Below are 16,090 nucleotides of genomic sequence, written 5' to 3' on the forward strand. Positions count from 1 at the left end.
TAATTAAGGTAGCGTTTTATTGCTCCGTAAAAGCGTCTTACTAGTTGAATTTCTTTTTTTGGAAAAGGGACATTTCTTGAGAGACTTGTAACTTGATTTTATGTTATGTGAGGATACACTTTAGTTTTATAGTTTGTTTATTTATAAATTAGTAAAAATAAAAATAAGATAGATATGATATTTTAAGGCTTTCGTTCGTTTTTAGAATCTATTCTATCCATAGAATCAATTCTATCTATAGAATAGACCCTAAAAACATTAATAAAGATAGGTTGTCTTATTATAGAAATATCTTTTCTCTAGAAGAGAACCGAAATTGTTTATTTCTTGTTCTCAGACACTGTTGGCTTGCTTGGTAGAATATCAGTATCAGGGTTTCATGCTTCTGACATTTATGATAAGTCAAGACGGTACTTACAACACAGTACTCAGTATTTTATTGTGTGTATGGTTTGTGTATCTATTCTTTATGTAGTAAATAATATTGCATTTCTTTCTTTAGATACCAATATAAATGAATTTCTCTATACAGTTTTCGGAAAATACACTCTAATTGAATTGCAAAATGATTTGCAATTATAATTTAAAAGCCTACAATTAATTTTAGACGATGTCTTTTCAACGCCGAATCTTCTTGATTTCCCTGACAATGCCTTCAGGCAAAATTAATGCGATGTCATCGACCCTTTCCTTATAGGAAATAATTTTCTGTGTTGTGGCAATAAAATAAACGTCCTTTTTATTTTGAAATTCTATAATAATTTGGATATTCAATAAAAATACTCTAGTAATATGATTGTATCATAATTATGTTAAGTAAATAATAATTAACAATGAATTTTCTATATAGAGTTTGGGCTCAACTAATAAAAGCAATTATCTTATTAAAGAAAGAAGACATGTTAATCGCTTTTTAAATATAAATCATCTTAGCGCGGTACGTGTATTAATCAATTACTTTAGAAAAGCCGGTAGCTATCAAAGTAAAACATACATAGAGCTTCTACATACATACTAGAGCCTCCATATACATACATAGAGCCTCTCATACAATATAACACGCTCAGTGCCTATACATTCGTTTCAAACCTCTTTTGTAGAAAGCTTCCAATAAGCTGTTAATTGCGCATATAATGAGAGGAAATAAATTACGTTGAATAGTTATTTCCGAGCTAAACGATCGGCTTTTCAAATAATTTAATGAATCAAACCGAATACACCATTGTAACATACATTATGAAAGAGAATTAATATTCGAAGTAATGATGAATTAGTTTAAAAATTTAAGGGTTTAGAGTTGTGACATATATTTCTATCGATTCAACTACATCCTCGGAATATAATATTTTACAACAATAATAAGAGTACCTATGTAATCTATGATTTAGGAATAGACTACAGGCCCGTGTTGAAAAAATTATGGGTCATTTGACCCACCACCTGACCTATCTAGAATGATATAAGATCATAAAATAATAAGATTCAGCACTATGACGTCACTTGTAAGCTGTCCACCTGAGTGCAGATGAGAATTCGAAGGTTCAGGTAGAGATTTTCTCCCCTTGTCTCCATGATTTTTGTACGGCGTTGCGGAATAATTGATTAAAAGTAGTATAGAAATAGTATGACACAGATGCCGTACAAAATCAAATGACCAAATTTACCCCGGCAACTGTCGAAAAATAAAAATAAATTCCGACTTTGTGGACCACCATTTTTGTACGGCATCTGTGTCATACTATTTCTATACTGCTTTTAAGCCATTATTCCGCAACGCCGTACAAAAATCATGGAGACAAGGGGAGAAAATCTCTACCTGAACTTTCGAATTCTCACCTGCACTCAGGTGGACAGCTTACAAGTGACGTCATAGTGCTGAATCTTATTATTTTATGATCTTATATCATTCTAGATAGGTCAGGTGGTGGGTCAAATGACCCATAATTTTTTCAACATGGGCCTGTAGTCTAGAAGACAATTTTTTTTTTAATTGCATCAGCATTATAGAAAATGTAGTATGTTATGTAGGGTAGACTGGGTACAGTTGAAACAAAGGACGGTTGAAACAAAAGACGGTTTTGAAACAACACGCAAACCGTTGTTGCGGTGGTGAGGGGTCCAAGGGGAAAACGAAGCGAACGACCCTTGTTCTAAACACGAACCTCAATGTTGCGTCGATCTCCGCGCGCTTCAGCTGTTTTTAGAAGACCCTATTGTGTTTTGATGACCAAAAGTAAGTAATTTTGCTTAGAGATTATTTCAATTTTTGTCGTTTATATTGAAGTCACAGTATTAAGTGCGCGTTTTTTTTTTAAACGAAGCTCGTGGAATATAACATCGTGACTAGTTTTTGTGTATCATTGTTGTTACAATTACTATAACTGAGTTTTACCTAAAGTAGGAGTTGGGGACGGTTGAAACATTTTTTTTTTTGGTGTAGTTGAAACATTATATTAATTTTGTGTTGTTTTTTTAGATGCCGAGAGTACGCGTAAGAAAGACTTCGAGAGGACAAATAGACTTGTCGAAGTACAAAGACGCATATGAGGAGGTGAAAAAAGGAGAATCATTGCGAAAAGCGGCAGAGAAGCACGGATTAAACCATTGTTCGCTTCTAAGGTATATTCGAAAGCGAGATGTCTATGGCGAGCAAGAAAATCCAAACATGGGATATAAAGCACATAACCGAGTTTTTAATGAAGAGCAAGAGCGAGAGCTTTCAAAATACTTGATTCGATATGCAGATATATATTTTGAACTACCTAAAAAGGAGGTAAGAAAATTGGCCTATGAACTTACAGTTAAATATAATTTATCACGGCCTATAACTTGGGATGACAACGAGCTGGCTGGTGAGGAATGGTTTCAGATGTTTATGAGAAGAAACCCCGAACTATCTTTACGCGCAGCTCAGGTTACGAGCCTCTCCAGGGCGACTAGTAACAAAATCAATGTAGATTGTTTCTATGACAATCTGACCATTGTCATGGATCGTCATAAGTTTGAGCCTCAAGATATATATAATGCTTATGAAACAGGCATAACTACTATTCAAAAGCCTGACAGAGTAGTGGATAGGCGTGGTACTCATCAAGTTGATTCAGTAACTTCAGCGGAAAGGTTGGTCACAGTTGCCTTTGTGGCGAATGCCATCGGAAATGTTATTCCGCCATTCTTCGTCTTCCCGCGAGTGCGTTACCAAGAGCATTTTGTTAGGGATGGGCCTGTTGGCTCCGCTGGAGCTGCCAACCCCTCTGGCTGGATGCAAGATGACACATTCATACATTTTCTGGAACACTTTAAAAAACATACAAATGCATCTCTGTCTCATAAGGTGTTACTTCTGATCGATAATCACTCTTCGCATATCCACATTAACGGACTAGACTTTTGCAAAAGCAATGGCATTATCTTACTATCTTTCCCATCACAATGCTCGTACAGACTCCAGCCACTTGATCGATCTGTATATGGCCCTTTAAAGAAAGCTATAAATTCAGCCTGCGATGCATGGATGCGAAGCCATCCAGGAAAGACAATGTCCATTTACCATATTCCAGGGATTGTAGCGTCTGCTATGCCAGTTGCTCTTACGCCTTCAAATATTCAAGACGGCTTTCGCAAAACAGGAACTTACCCGTATAATCGGAATATGTTCACTGAGCTCGATTTTGCTCCTGCATTTGTTACGGATAGACCAAATCCCGAAAATACTTAATTATTCTTACATTTAAATTAAACAATTAATAAACCATATTGTAATATTATATTTTTTATTATTCGCAAGTGTTTCAAATGACCCCAATCACTGTTTCAACCGCTCCTGGTATGGGGATAGTTGAAACAAATCGGATTTATTTTTTAATTTTATCTACTATCAAAAATAACACACCTAGAACTAAAATTACATTGCATCTTTTTCATCGCTCGGGTTATAAAAAGCAAAACTATGGACGTTATAAGTTAAACTGTTTCAACCATACTCAGTCTACCCTACATTCCAGGAAAACAGAGTTGAGTAGATTTTTCATCAAAAAAAGCGTAATACACAGTTGCGTAGTGTTGTAATTATAGAGCAAGTTGTTGTTGTAATAACAAGGATTATAGTTTTAAGAAAACATAACATTTTAGAATTAAAATTTAATTATTTCATGAGTCACGATGAAAATTATACTTTTCCTAAAAAAAAGTTTCTGAAATCTGTGCGGTTACTTTTATTTATCGTTGTCGTTAATGACCCTAGTTGATAAAAATCGGCCAAAACTGGGTAAAATAAGAAAGTAAATACCTTTATTCAGAAATTAATTATTCTAGAAGTCGGGTGACAAATGTTTAAAGGGTCGGAACTCGGGTAAACGTTTCACCTTTCTCAGAAGCAAGTATCCAAAACAATGAAACTGCGGTCAATGACACCTGTCGACTAATACCTTTTAGTTTGATTGTTTTCCATTCAAGACTATGTTAAATGGGCTTTTTAACAATGCTTTTCGCTGATACACTTTTAATGTTCAACCGTCGATTTCAGGAAATGAAATCAACAACGCAAGAATATTAAAGCTTTGAATTGTCAAATAAGTTTTTAAATTGGCAGCGAAAATCGTAGGTAAACAAATGCAAAGGAATAAAATATATAATTTCCCAGACAAGCACGTAGGTCAATTAATAATCTATAAAGATTAGAGCTTCAGTTGAACACAAGCGAATATCGGAAACTAAGTTTTGCAAGGACTTATAGGTTCTGAAAGTAGGCAATTTAGTTGTCGTCGCCCGCATGATTTTGAATATGAATTCCTATTGAAACCAAACGTTTTTGTATTTCACTAGTCTGTGAGTTTTTTCTTGAATCTCCGACAAGAAAAAAAATTCCTCTTGTTTTTTCCAATTTACTTTCAGAATAGTGTTGGCGGCCTTGGCAGTTAGGGTGGTAGGTAGATATCTCATATTTTGAGTAGTTTTCCTAACAAACTTATGAACATATTATAACATTACTTACATAGAATATATTATGTTTAAATTATTTAATTTGCTTTGTGTTCTTGTATTCTAAAGTGAAACGGATTCTTCGATCAATTAATAACTAAACTAAACGAAAATAGTAAGATTTTACTAATTCATTCAGATTGTAGGTATTTTGTTTGCAATCAAAATATTAGCTAGACGCTGCATATCGGATGGCGAATTTGGTCATTATAGATAGGTACCTACTTAATTAAGAGGCTTATCAGCATATTATGATGTAACAGCAACTTAGTGGAAAATACCATTTGTATCTAGTAGGTATATCATAATAATATGAGTGGGTAGGTTTTCATTATTATAAAACCAAATTGATAAAATATGAACCTATGTACAAAAAATCTTAATTCATGAATACGTGCAATGCCAAATTCGCTTTTATGTGATGATTTTGAAAAGTATGGAGGAGCAAAAATATTTAAGCTTTGACTTGAAACCGCAAATATTGAGGAACTGTGAAATTTAATTAAATAAGAGAATTGAGGTTTCTAAAACTATATATAATTATTAATTTCAAACAAAACCTTGGTGGGCCAGTAATTACCTACTTATAACTAAACTAATTCTTAAATTCGATTTACGGTTGACTATTTATCTATTAGTAGGTATTATCTAGTAGAAACCAAAAATATTGTAACAGATTATTTTTTCGAAATATGTAATAACATTTATTAAATAATACATTTTCCAACGTATAATATCACTCACCTGTTATAGCCCACAGCTCCTTCAAGCATTCTTCTCTTGAGCGTTGTATTGCCGAGCGTTTCTGCACCTCTGGTCCAGACTCCAAATATTCAAAAAGCACGGCGCCAAGAAGTACATAAATTACCACTAAAACAACTAATCCAATTTGTGAACAAGCGGCTTTCATACAACCAGTGGCCACTCGACGAAAAAAACTAGGCCTTTCTTGTCCATCCAATGAAACCTCAGAAGACATTGTTCTTTAGTTAATTTACTAAAAGCACTTTTACTGAACTAATAGTATTTCTTCATGACACAATTTTATATCACAGAAGGAGTCACACCACAGCTAAATTAGGTAATTATTTATATTTTGAGATTTTACTAGGTAAATAAATATTGCAGCTTCATTATCTATTATTGAATACAGGTTTCTTTTTTATGTAGACATTTTTATTTTAAGACTACTAGTACTAGTAGATAGAAATATTTACCACTAATAGTTTGTTATAAACTTTTATTTAATTGCAAATTTACTAATTTAGTATTGTATTGATATAGATTTAAAATTATTTATGTCTTACCAAAAGAGTAAATTTTAATTACTTAGATATAAGTATAATATTTACATTATTCTCACTCCCGCTAACTTATTAAAAACTTAATTAATCATATTTTTATAATATTACGTATAATATGTTAGTAAGTAATAATTATATTTCACATACTGTTTATCCTACTTCATCAAACGTTTTTACTTGCATACCACTATACATCGAGAACTTGGTGCAAACCACAAGTTTATAAAGCACATCCAACTTCAACGACACGCGAGGTTAAACTGAAATATTTCTCATGAAAACATACCCCCGACTGCCGACGGTTTCCCACTATTTCTTTCACGCTTCCAAACCTGCGGGAAAAGCATTTCCACGTGGTTGGTCATATTCATTTTTTGATAATAGAGACATCTTTGGGGTGGTCGCTGTAACTAAAGCTTGTATTCAAAGTGTTCCGAGTGACATCTAATAAAGTATATAGTCAAATTAAATTCACTTTTTTCCATATACCTAATTTAACTATAAATATTATTTTAAGATGAATAGAAAATTCTTTTAGTTGATTCATCCCATTTGTGTTATTAAGTATACCTTTTTAGTAAACATTTCTTTGACTTATTCTGAAAATTTATTGTAGTAATTGATTTATAAAATAATTTCAGATTTCAAATAATTAATTAAAATTTTGTATTTTCATTTGTGTTTGAATTAAATTATTTTCTAAAAGCCTTGACAAATAAATTCAATACGACCTGAACTGGCAACTTTTTAAATGGCAACCCTGTTTTTCCGGCAGCCGGGCTCTCGATGTTTCATGTCGACGTCTGACGGTCTGTCGCTGTGGTCTGTGGTCTGTCGAGTGTCGAATGTCGATAAAAGATTGACACGCTTGAAGTCTTTATTTTGGGGATATTATTTACGAATATTAAGACTTAGAATAATATATTTATTTTTGATTTTAAGAAAGAGAATTTTAATATTCGAAGACTACCAAAATGAGTACTATATTAGAAAAGATTGCAGCCATTGAGTCCGAGGTTTGTACTAGAGGTTATGCTATTCCGAACTTAAAATGAATACAAAAATAACAAACAAATGTTTAAATCATGAAACAAAATCCATTAACATTTATCAATGATGCATAAAACATTTATTTTCACAATATTTTAGCGCAAAATTATAATCTAGCGGTTACTTTTCAGATGGCTCGGACCCAAAAAAACAAGGCTACTGCTCTGCATTTGGGTATTTTAAAAGCAAGATTGGCTAAATTGCGGCGAGAACTCATCACTCCAAAAGGTGGCGGCGGAGCTACTGGTGAAGGTATGTTGATGAAATACATATTTTCAACTTGAACAAGAAGTCCTCGACGTCTGCAAGGTATGGTAACGCTTTATAGTTTATAGTGTAATGACCTTAGGTAGGCAAGTGTAAAGTGGATGCATTTCTTTACTGGCTTATCAGTTATCAACCATCTGTGCCCTGAAGAGATATTGTGAGAATCCAAGCCAAAACCACTTTTCATCTGTTTAGCTGTTGATTAACTTTTTGTTTACCTACTTTATAATAGATGACTTATTATTTCGCAGGTTTCGATGTCGCCAAAACTGGTGATGCCCGAATTGGATTTGTAGGTTTTCCATCCGTAGGAAAATCAACACTGCTATCTAATTTAGCGGGAGTTTACTCTGAGGTTGCGGCCTATGAGTTCACAACGCTTACAACTGTTCCTGGTTGTATTAAATATAAGGGTGCTAAAATTCAGGTAAATGTTTATTTATTATGTATTTTTTTTCCTATTATATTATGTCCTCCTAATAAATGCGAAAGTTTGTGAGGTTGGATGTGTGTGTGTATGTTGTTACTCTTTCACGCAAATGCTACTGAACCGATTACAATGAAATTTAACACAGATATAGAGGGTAACTTGGATTAACACATATGATAGGTTTTATCCCAGAAATCCCACGGGAACGGTTACTATGCAGAACTATGCGGAACTATGCAGGTTTTTCTCTGAAAACGCGGGTGAAGCCGCGGGCGGATAGCTAGCAATGAATAATACTTATTATTCCTTATTTTCTATTATTTAATAATGAAAATGCAATGCAGCAACTTTGAATAAAAATAGTTTAGACTAGCATTAATATTTACTGTTCAGACTATAACTGAGCGTATAATTTTATCATACAGTTTTTTTAATTTGATGAACACAGAATAATTGTACATAGAATAGGTTATCGTAAGTAAAATGTTAAGAACAACGCTATACTTAACATAAGTCACTGCCAAAATATTTTATTTAAAAAACTCCTTTAATTTCAGTTACTTGATTTGCCTGGTATTATTGAAGGTGCTAAAGACGGCAAGGGTCGTGGTCGTCAAGTGATTGCTGTTGCTCGCACATGCAGTCTTATATTCATAGTGCTTGATGTTTTAAAACCTCTGCAACACAAAAAGTTACTTGAACATGAATTGGAAGGTTTCGGCCTGCGGTTAAACAAACAACCTCCAAATATATACTTTAGGAAGAAAGACAAAGGTGGAATCAATTTGAACACAACTGTAAGTTATTAATGATTGAAATTTATTAACCAATTTCTTGTTATAAGAATTGAGAATGTATGTGTAGAAAATCTAATATATAAGAGGTAAAAAAAAAACAAACAGCATGCTAATTGGAACCTAATTTACCTAAAAATTTTTTGTAGAAACATGAATTGTATCCTGTTAATTTTAACATTTCAGCTTATATCTTCAAATGCATTGTTTGTTATAATTATTGATATTTTTACTTAATATATTCATATTATATAATTAATTTTGTTTTAGTGTCCACAAACTGAACTGGATGTAGAAGCCGTAAAAACAATTCTTTCAGAATATAAGATACATAACGCTGATATTACACTTAGGTATGACGCTACAAGTGATGATCTTATTGATGTCATTGAAGGAAATAGAATTTATGTACCATGTATCTACTTGTTGAATAAAATTGGTAAGTAAAGTTGTAATAATGCTTTTCTAAAATATCACTGCACAGTATAAAACAACGCTTTCTCTGTCCCTATGTATGCTTAAATCTTTTAAACTACGCAACAGATTTTGATGCGGTTGTTTTTAATAGATAGAGTGATTCAAGAGTAAGGATAATTTATTATGGTTTAGATAAAGCGGACGAAGCCGCGGGCGGAAAGCTAGTACCTGTATAATATGTAGAAGAAAGTGGCAATATTAACACCACTTATTACTAATTAAATTAATGGCTGAAGAAATTTTAATGATTTTTGATTCTAAGCAGTTGTGCCGATATTAATTTATAAAAACACAATCTTTATCACACACAAAGTTTATCATTACATAAGAACACCATGCCAACAGATGCACAAAAGTTATGAATGAATGAATGAATGAATGAATTTTTTTGCTATAAAACAAAATATTATTTTCAGATCAAATTAGCATAGAAGAATTGGATGTAATTTATAAAATTCCGCATTGCGTGCCTATCTCCGCTCACCACAGGTGGAATTTCGATGATTTATTGGAGAAAATGTGGGAATATCTCAAGCTTATCAGAATATACACTAAACCAAAGGGCCAACTGCCTGATTATAATGCTCCCGTTGTTTTGCATGATGATAGAACAAGCGTAGAAGATTTTTGTAACAAGCTGCATAGATCTATTGTGAAGGAGTTTAAATAGTAAGTTCCTTTTATTGCTGTAAAGTTTGTTTTTCCTTAAAAGATGTTAAATTCTCTTAAATACATTTATTTATAGTCATACCAATTTAACAGGCAATATTTGACGTCAATCAATTTTATCTTCGAAGAGAGGTAACCTGCTTAAAACATTGATTAAAGTGAATTAATGTGGTTACGTTGTTGAATTTTGTTGAACTGTCAAATGTTGCCTATTAAAATGGCTTTACTATAAGTATTATATTCTTAAAATTCTTTCAATACTTGGAAATTGGCTTCCTATATAATGTTCAAATATTATTAAAAGAAATAAAATTTCCATTTCTGTTACATTTAATTTATTTTTGTTAATTTAATTCTTGAACATCTGTACTTTAAATAATATCATACATTTTTATGAGGAACTAGCGGTCCGCCCCGGCTTCGCCCGTGGTACATGTTTACGTTTTCTCTACATAAAAACCATCCTCGTACTTCAAGGAATATAATAAAAAAAGAATTATCGAAATCGGTTCAGCCGTTCTCGAGTTATGCGCTTACCAACACATTTTGCGATTCATTTTTATATATAAGATAAGTACATACATACTTACATTATTTTAAAATTTGTACTTTTTTTCTTACAGTGCCCTTGTATGGGGTTCATCGGTGAAACATCAGCCGCAGAAAGTTGGTATCGATCATGTTCTAGCAGATGAAGATGTTGTTCAAATTGTGAAGAAAGTTTAGCATGACCTATGTTTTATGAATTACTTATACAAAAATATTTTATTCACCATCAAGTTAAACTTGTTGAGATATCCTATATCCACAAGGATGTAAATCAATGGAAACATGATTATAAATACATTAAAATAAATACCTAAATGTTAAATTTTAGCATTTAATTTTTACTACATGACAAAAATATAGTATAAATTGAAAGCTTCAAAATTAAATGTTTTCAATGTATTAAGACTCATAATTCCACTATTACATTCTTGTGCAAGTATCATGTTTGGTTTATCAATAAACGCATATTGTGTTGTATTTATTAAGTAACTATATTTTATCTTTTTTATGAATGGTTTATAAATGAAATATATGAGAAAGATTTGTCGAGCTGTCTATAAGTTATAGTTTCATCAACTTACACATGAAACATTGCTAATAAAATTATGCTTGATAAACCAAGAGAAAACAGTCTATATTTGTTTAAAATATTCAAGGCGACATAACTCACATATATCTCTTCTCTATAAAACTGTCTTGTATATAATTAAAACTAAAAAAAATGTATGCGTGTACTAGAGTACACACGTAAGAAGTGAAACTTCTTTATGACCTTAAAAATGTCACGCGTACGGCGTAACGCAAAAATGTCACGCGTACGGCGTAACGCAAAAATGTTACACTAAATTTTTGTCCAACCCCGATAAAGAAGTTTCACTTCAAAAATGTCTTTATTTATATTAAGTGCTTAACTCTTTCTGCATAATACAACTGGTTTTTTCCCGTGAATGTTTACATAATGAAATGATATATTGAAAAATATATCGTGTTGATTTCTACAGATTTCTAAGATCAACAAACTATCACGTGTTTTTGTGTTTAAACTTTGAAGTTTAACATTGTGTGTAACTCAGGTTGTTTATTTCTATAAGCATTTAATTAAGACTTACAGTTATTTTACATTGTATAACAAAAGATGAATAAATATCGTTATTTAGTTATGTTTTTCTTTTTTTTTATTTTACTCCTCGTTTTTTATCAATACAAATAAAATGTCTTCCGCTGCATCTGTCTGCAGACATTCACAAATACCCGTTGATAAGTTATTCATGAAAATATAGTTGAAGTTTTCAGTATTCCTATTTTTATCTACGAAGCAAGACGTATATAGGCTTTATATAGGTAACTGACGCTAATTAAGCGTCCCATTGAATATTAGTTTACAAGAGTGTAATGCAAAAGAAACGGTATTTGAATTTCGCGCCATTCTTATACAGAGTATCTACATTATTTTATTATCTGCGACAGTATAAACATTCTCTTGGTATAAATAGCGAAATTGCAAACTTGTACAATGATAATTTATTATCAACTGTAACGGACAGTAATATGTATTATGTGTTCTGTGGTAACGGACGTGACGTCGCCTGTCACCCCCGTCAAGCCAAGCCGCCATGTTGACATCCCCTCCTGCCAGCCGCCATGCCACCGCCATGCCTACCAGCCAGCCACGCGGAGGGGATAAGCCTATATATTAGCTGGCCATTGTTAAACGTGGATTATTCTTGTTAAAACTTTCAAAATAAATAAGTGTGTCGTTACGCTGCAATTTTATTTTCTCCATTTCTTCACAAATCAGAAGCGGGATGAAACGACGTCGACCACAAGTTTGTCGACCTCCTGACGAATCAATGTCGGAGGAAGATGAGGGTACTTCTTCACCGCCTGCACGGAAGTTGCTCAAGAATCTGCTGGAAAAAGAAGTAGTAAAGGCTTTACGCAACCTGGAAGATGACCCCCAAGCTCCAAATAAGTCAAAAGTCCATCGTGCTGCATCTTTAATCCCGGAATTTGACCCTGATAGTGAGGAATGCACGGTACAAGCATGGATTCGTAAAATTGACCAAATTGGGGAAATAAATGGATGGGACGATACAACTAAATCATTTTACCTACAAGATAAGCTGCGAGGTCAAGCAAAGAAGTGGTATAATCGTCTAGAGAACTACAATTACACGTGGGAACAATGGAAGGATATGCTATTGCGAGCATTTCCTCGATATCGCGATTATGGAAACATGCTTGAAGAATTACTACAAAGGAAAAAGCAACCTACAGAGACGATGACAAAATACTATCAAGATAAAATCGCCATGTGCTTCCGGTGCAAGTTATCCGATAGCGCCAGCGTTTCCTGTATCATTCGTGGTCTGCCACTATCGCTACAACCTAACGCTCGAGCCTTCCAATGCCACACGCCAGGAGAGCTTTACGAAGGATTTTTATGTGCACTTGACGACTACCGTACTTTACCTATCGACACAAGGTTTCATAAAAATTTGGTGAGTAGGCCATCTCACCTGGATAAAAAGTCAATGCCACCCAATGTCGAAACAGACCCGTGTCCGAGATGCAATAAAACTGGTCATTTACTGCGTGATTGCTGCCTACCTGACACACGTACATGTTATAAATGTGGAAATAAGGGACACATTGCTTCACGTTGTTCTACAATTGCCACGGAAAATAGAAGATCTATCTCAACCGACAACATAAAAGAAGTAAATGTACTACGCCCTTATAATGAAATATACAAAAAGGTCGTTAAAGTCGATGGCATCCACGTGAAAGCATACATTGATACCGGCAGTCAAGTTAACGTTTTAAACGATCAAGTATCGAACGCATTGTCATTGAATGTCAAACCGACGAGTGTCATTTTAAAAGGATTCTCCGGTGGACTCTCAACTAGTCGTGGAGAAGTCGAATTTCAATTAGAAATTGACGGTATAACCATGAAATGCCACGCCTACTTGTCTAGCATCAAAATGGCCGATGTTAATCTTCTTTTAATCTTATAATCGGCCAGCCTGTCATCAACAGCGAAGGTATGACATTGACAGTTAACAAAGGCCTTGTCGAATTTAATCGTACTCAAGATCCCATTTGCGATATTGAGGCTATCGAAGACCATGATCGCTTTAAAGTCGTCACAGTCAACGAAGAGAGACTTGCACCTGGCTCTTCCATCATTCAAGTGCGGGTTCTCGGAAATAAGGTCGGCAACGATGCGGTTACACCGCCTCGGCATCATGAGCTGCAGGGAGTGGCCTACTCTCTTCCATCCACCCTGCTCACTGGTGAAGACGGGTACATCAAAGTCATCAACATGGGCTGCGAGGTTATCGTGTGGCCGCCGGGAGAGGTCCTAACCAGGGCTGAAAGCTGCCAGGAGTCTCCACTACAGCCAAATAGCCAGGTACTTACCCTTGCTTGCCATAGATTTGCCAATTATAATGCTAATAATAAAGCTTACTAGTGATCAGCCTATTTACCGCCAGCCTTATCGATTATCGCATAGCGAACAAGCAGTAGTTCAGTCTAAAGTGATTTATTAGATGCCGAGATTATCAAAGAGTCTGAATCTAGTTATGCATCTCCGGTCATTTTAGTCAAAAAGAAAAACGGTGACAGTAGGATGTGTGTTGATAACCGTGCCTTAAATGCTATTACCGTAAAAGAGATTTCCATTGCCAAACATAGACGATCAGGTTTCGAAATTAGCGGGCCACAAATATTTTACGAGTTTAGATATAGTTCAAGGCCATCATCAATAATTACGTGTTAGTAATGAAGATACACATAAAACTGCATTCATCCTCAGGGTCATTTCGAGTACACTCGTATTCCATTCGGTTTAGCGAACGCGCCATCCGTTTTTATGCGGTTGATAAATAAAATAGTTGAATCTGTAGGTAGAACTAAAAATAATAATGTTAAAAACAAACATGGTAAACGTGAAATTTTGGCATTTCTGGACGATTTACTCTTACCCTCGAATGACGTTATGTCAGGCGATATTTTGCAAGCGGTACTTGTCAAACTTGAAGTAGAAAATTGAAAATTAAACATGAGTAAGTGTTCGTTCTTGCAAAATGAAATAACGTATTTAGGTCATAAAATATCGGCTAAGGGTATTCAACCGGGCGATTCAAAGTTATTAGCGGTGTCTCGTTTTCCAACACCGACCAATGTTCATAGTGTGCGTCAATTTATCGAGTTGTGTAGTTATTTTCGCAAGTTTATTTACAATTTTGCTATCATTGCCCGCCCTTTAACCGATTTAACTAAAAAGAAAGCTTCGTGGATATGGAGTAGTGATCAAAACAATAGTTTCGAACAATTAAAAAAGTGTTTGTGTTCCGAGCCTGTGTTAGCTTTGTACGATCCTGTGCTTTGTGTGTAAATTAGGAATAGCAGATTGATGGTACGTTGCGACCCGTTTTATATTTTAGTAGGGTGACAAGTAAAGAGGAAAGCATGTATCATAGTTATGAACTTGAAACTCTTGCCGTTGTAGAATCCTTGCGTCGTTTTCGCGTATATGTGTAGTAGAAAAAAAGGTTAAGATTGTTACTGATTGTACAGCAGTCCGCGCTACGCTTACAAAACGTGACATTATACCACGTATCGCAAGGTGGTGGCTTTCTATACAAGATAACGATATAAGCGTAGAGTATAGGCCGGGGGAACGAATGAAACATGTAGATGCGTTAAGTAGACATCCAGTAGACACTATGAACGTGAATCGTCTCGAAGTAGCGGATTGGTTTTATATGGTGCAATGTCAGGATACTAAAAGCGAGCGCTAGAATGAAACGTAACTTCGATAGGAAACGAAAATCCGCTCACATATATAAGAAGGGTGATTTATTGCTAACGCGTCAAGCACCTACTTGTTCAGCATCCAAAGTTAACACTAAACTTGACGACTTGCATTCCGGTCCTTATGTCGTAACGAAAGTATTGGGCAATGATAGGTACCAAATTAGAAGTATATAGGGTTTACGTGGGTATAAGAGTTTTAGTAGGTTAGTAGCTGCAGATTCGTTGAGGCCCTATAAAAGTATTGTTACAATTTCTGATAGTGCTAGCAGTTCGGATGAGCAAATGGAAACCGAAGATCTTATTGATTTATTAGAGAGCTAATTATTTTTGTTGTTCCTGTGGGAACAACTGTTTCAGGATGGCCGAGTGTAACGGACAGTAATATGTATTATGTGTTCTGTGGTAACGGACGTGACGTCGCCTGTCACCCCCGTCAAGCCAAGCCGCCATGTTGACATCCCCTCCTGCCAGCCGCCATGCCACCGCCATGCCTACCAGCCAGCCACGCGGAGGGGATAAGCCTATATATTAGCTGGCCATTGTTAAACGTGGATTATTCTTGTTAAAACTTTCAAAATAAATAAGTGTGTCGTTACGCTGCAATTTTATTTTCTCCATTTCTTCACACAACCCTAATATTATGGCTGCAGTTTATAATATATTGAACGAAAATAAAAACTTCTAAATCTTATAAGTTATATTAAAATTAAGTTTTGTTAGGAAATGCATTACCGTAATGCAAT

At 34.5% G+C, this 16,090-nt stretch overlaps 3 protein-coding genes across 4 annotated transcripts in view; 2 read left to right on the top strand and 1 right to left on the bottom strand.

Annotated features, from left to right (window-relative positions):
* Nucleotides 1–6,088, bottom strand: part of LOC149483365 (uncharacterized) — a 91,672-nt gene extending 85,584 nt beyond the window's left edge. The window contains exon 1 of the mRNA XM_089702401.1: nucleotides 5,725–6,088. Within this exon, the coding sequence (XP_089558527.1) occupies nucleotides 5,725–5,959 (235 nt within the window). The 5' untranslated portion in view covers nucleotides 5,960–6,088. The remainder of the gene's footprint in view (nucleotides 1–5,724) is intronic.
* Nucleotides 6,089–7,090: 1,002 nt separating this feature from the next.
* 128up (GTP-binding protein 128up) lies at nucleotides 7,091–11,680 on the top strand. Its single transcript, XM_089702353.1, has 7 exons — nucleotides 7,091–7,300; nucleotides 7,466–7,586; nucleotides 7,853–8,028; nucleotides 8,589–8,828; nucleotides 9,096–9,264; nucleotides 9,719–9,971; nucleotides 10,595–11,680. Exons 1-7 carry the CDS (start codon nucleotides 7,259–7,261, stop codon nucleotides 10,695–10,697), a joined length of 1,104 nt encoding a protein of 367 aa, XP_089558479.1. The 5' UTR covers nucleotides 7,091–7,258; the 3' UTR covers nucleotides 10,698–11,680.
* A 1,868-nt stretch (nucleotides 11,681–13,548) lies between these two features.
* Nucleotides 13,549–15,942, top strand: LOC149483368 (uncharacterized). 2 transcript variants are annotated; one of them, XM_089702354.1, is made up of 2 exons: nucleotides 13,549–13,938; nucleotides 15,705–15,942. In XM_089702354.1, exons 1-2 carry the CDS (start codon nucleotides 13,570–13,572, stop codon nucleotides 15,717–15,719), a joined length of 384 nt encoding a protein of 127 aa, XP_089558480.1. In that variant the 5' UTR covers nucleotides 13,549–13,569; the 3' UTR covers nucleotides 15,720–15,942. The 2 variants fall into 2 exon arrangements, 1 of the variants encoding a protein (XP_089558480.1); XR_016316484.1 differs by lacking the exon at nucleotides 13,549–13,938 and adding an exon at nucleotides 14,205–14,946.
* Nucleotides 15,943–16,090: the final 148 nt, after the last annotated feature.

The sequence above is a fragment of the Colias philodice genome, chromosome 13, assembly GCF_061535455.1.
Source record: "Colias philodice isolate Cphi_HAF_F1 chromosome 13, ilColPhil1 Martin Lab GWU primary, whole genome shotgun sequence".
Taxonomy (NCBI): Eukaryota; Metazoa; Arthropoda; class Insecta; order Lepidoptera; family Pieridae; genus Colias; species Colias philodice.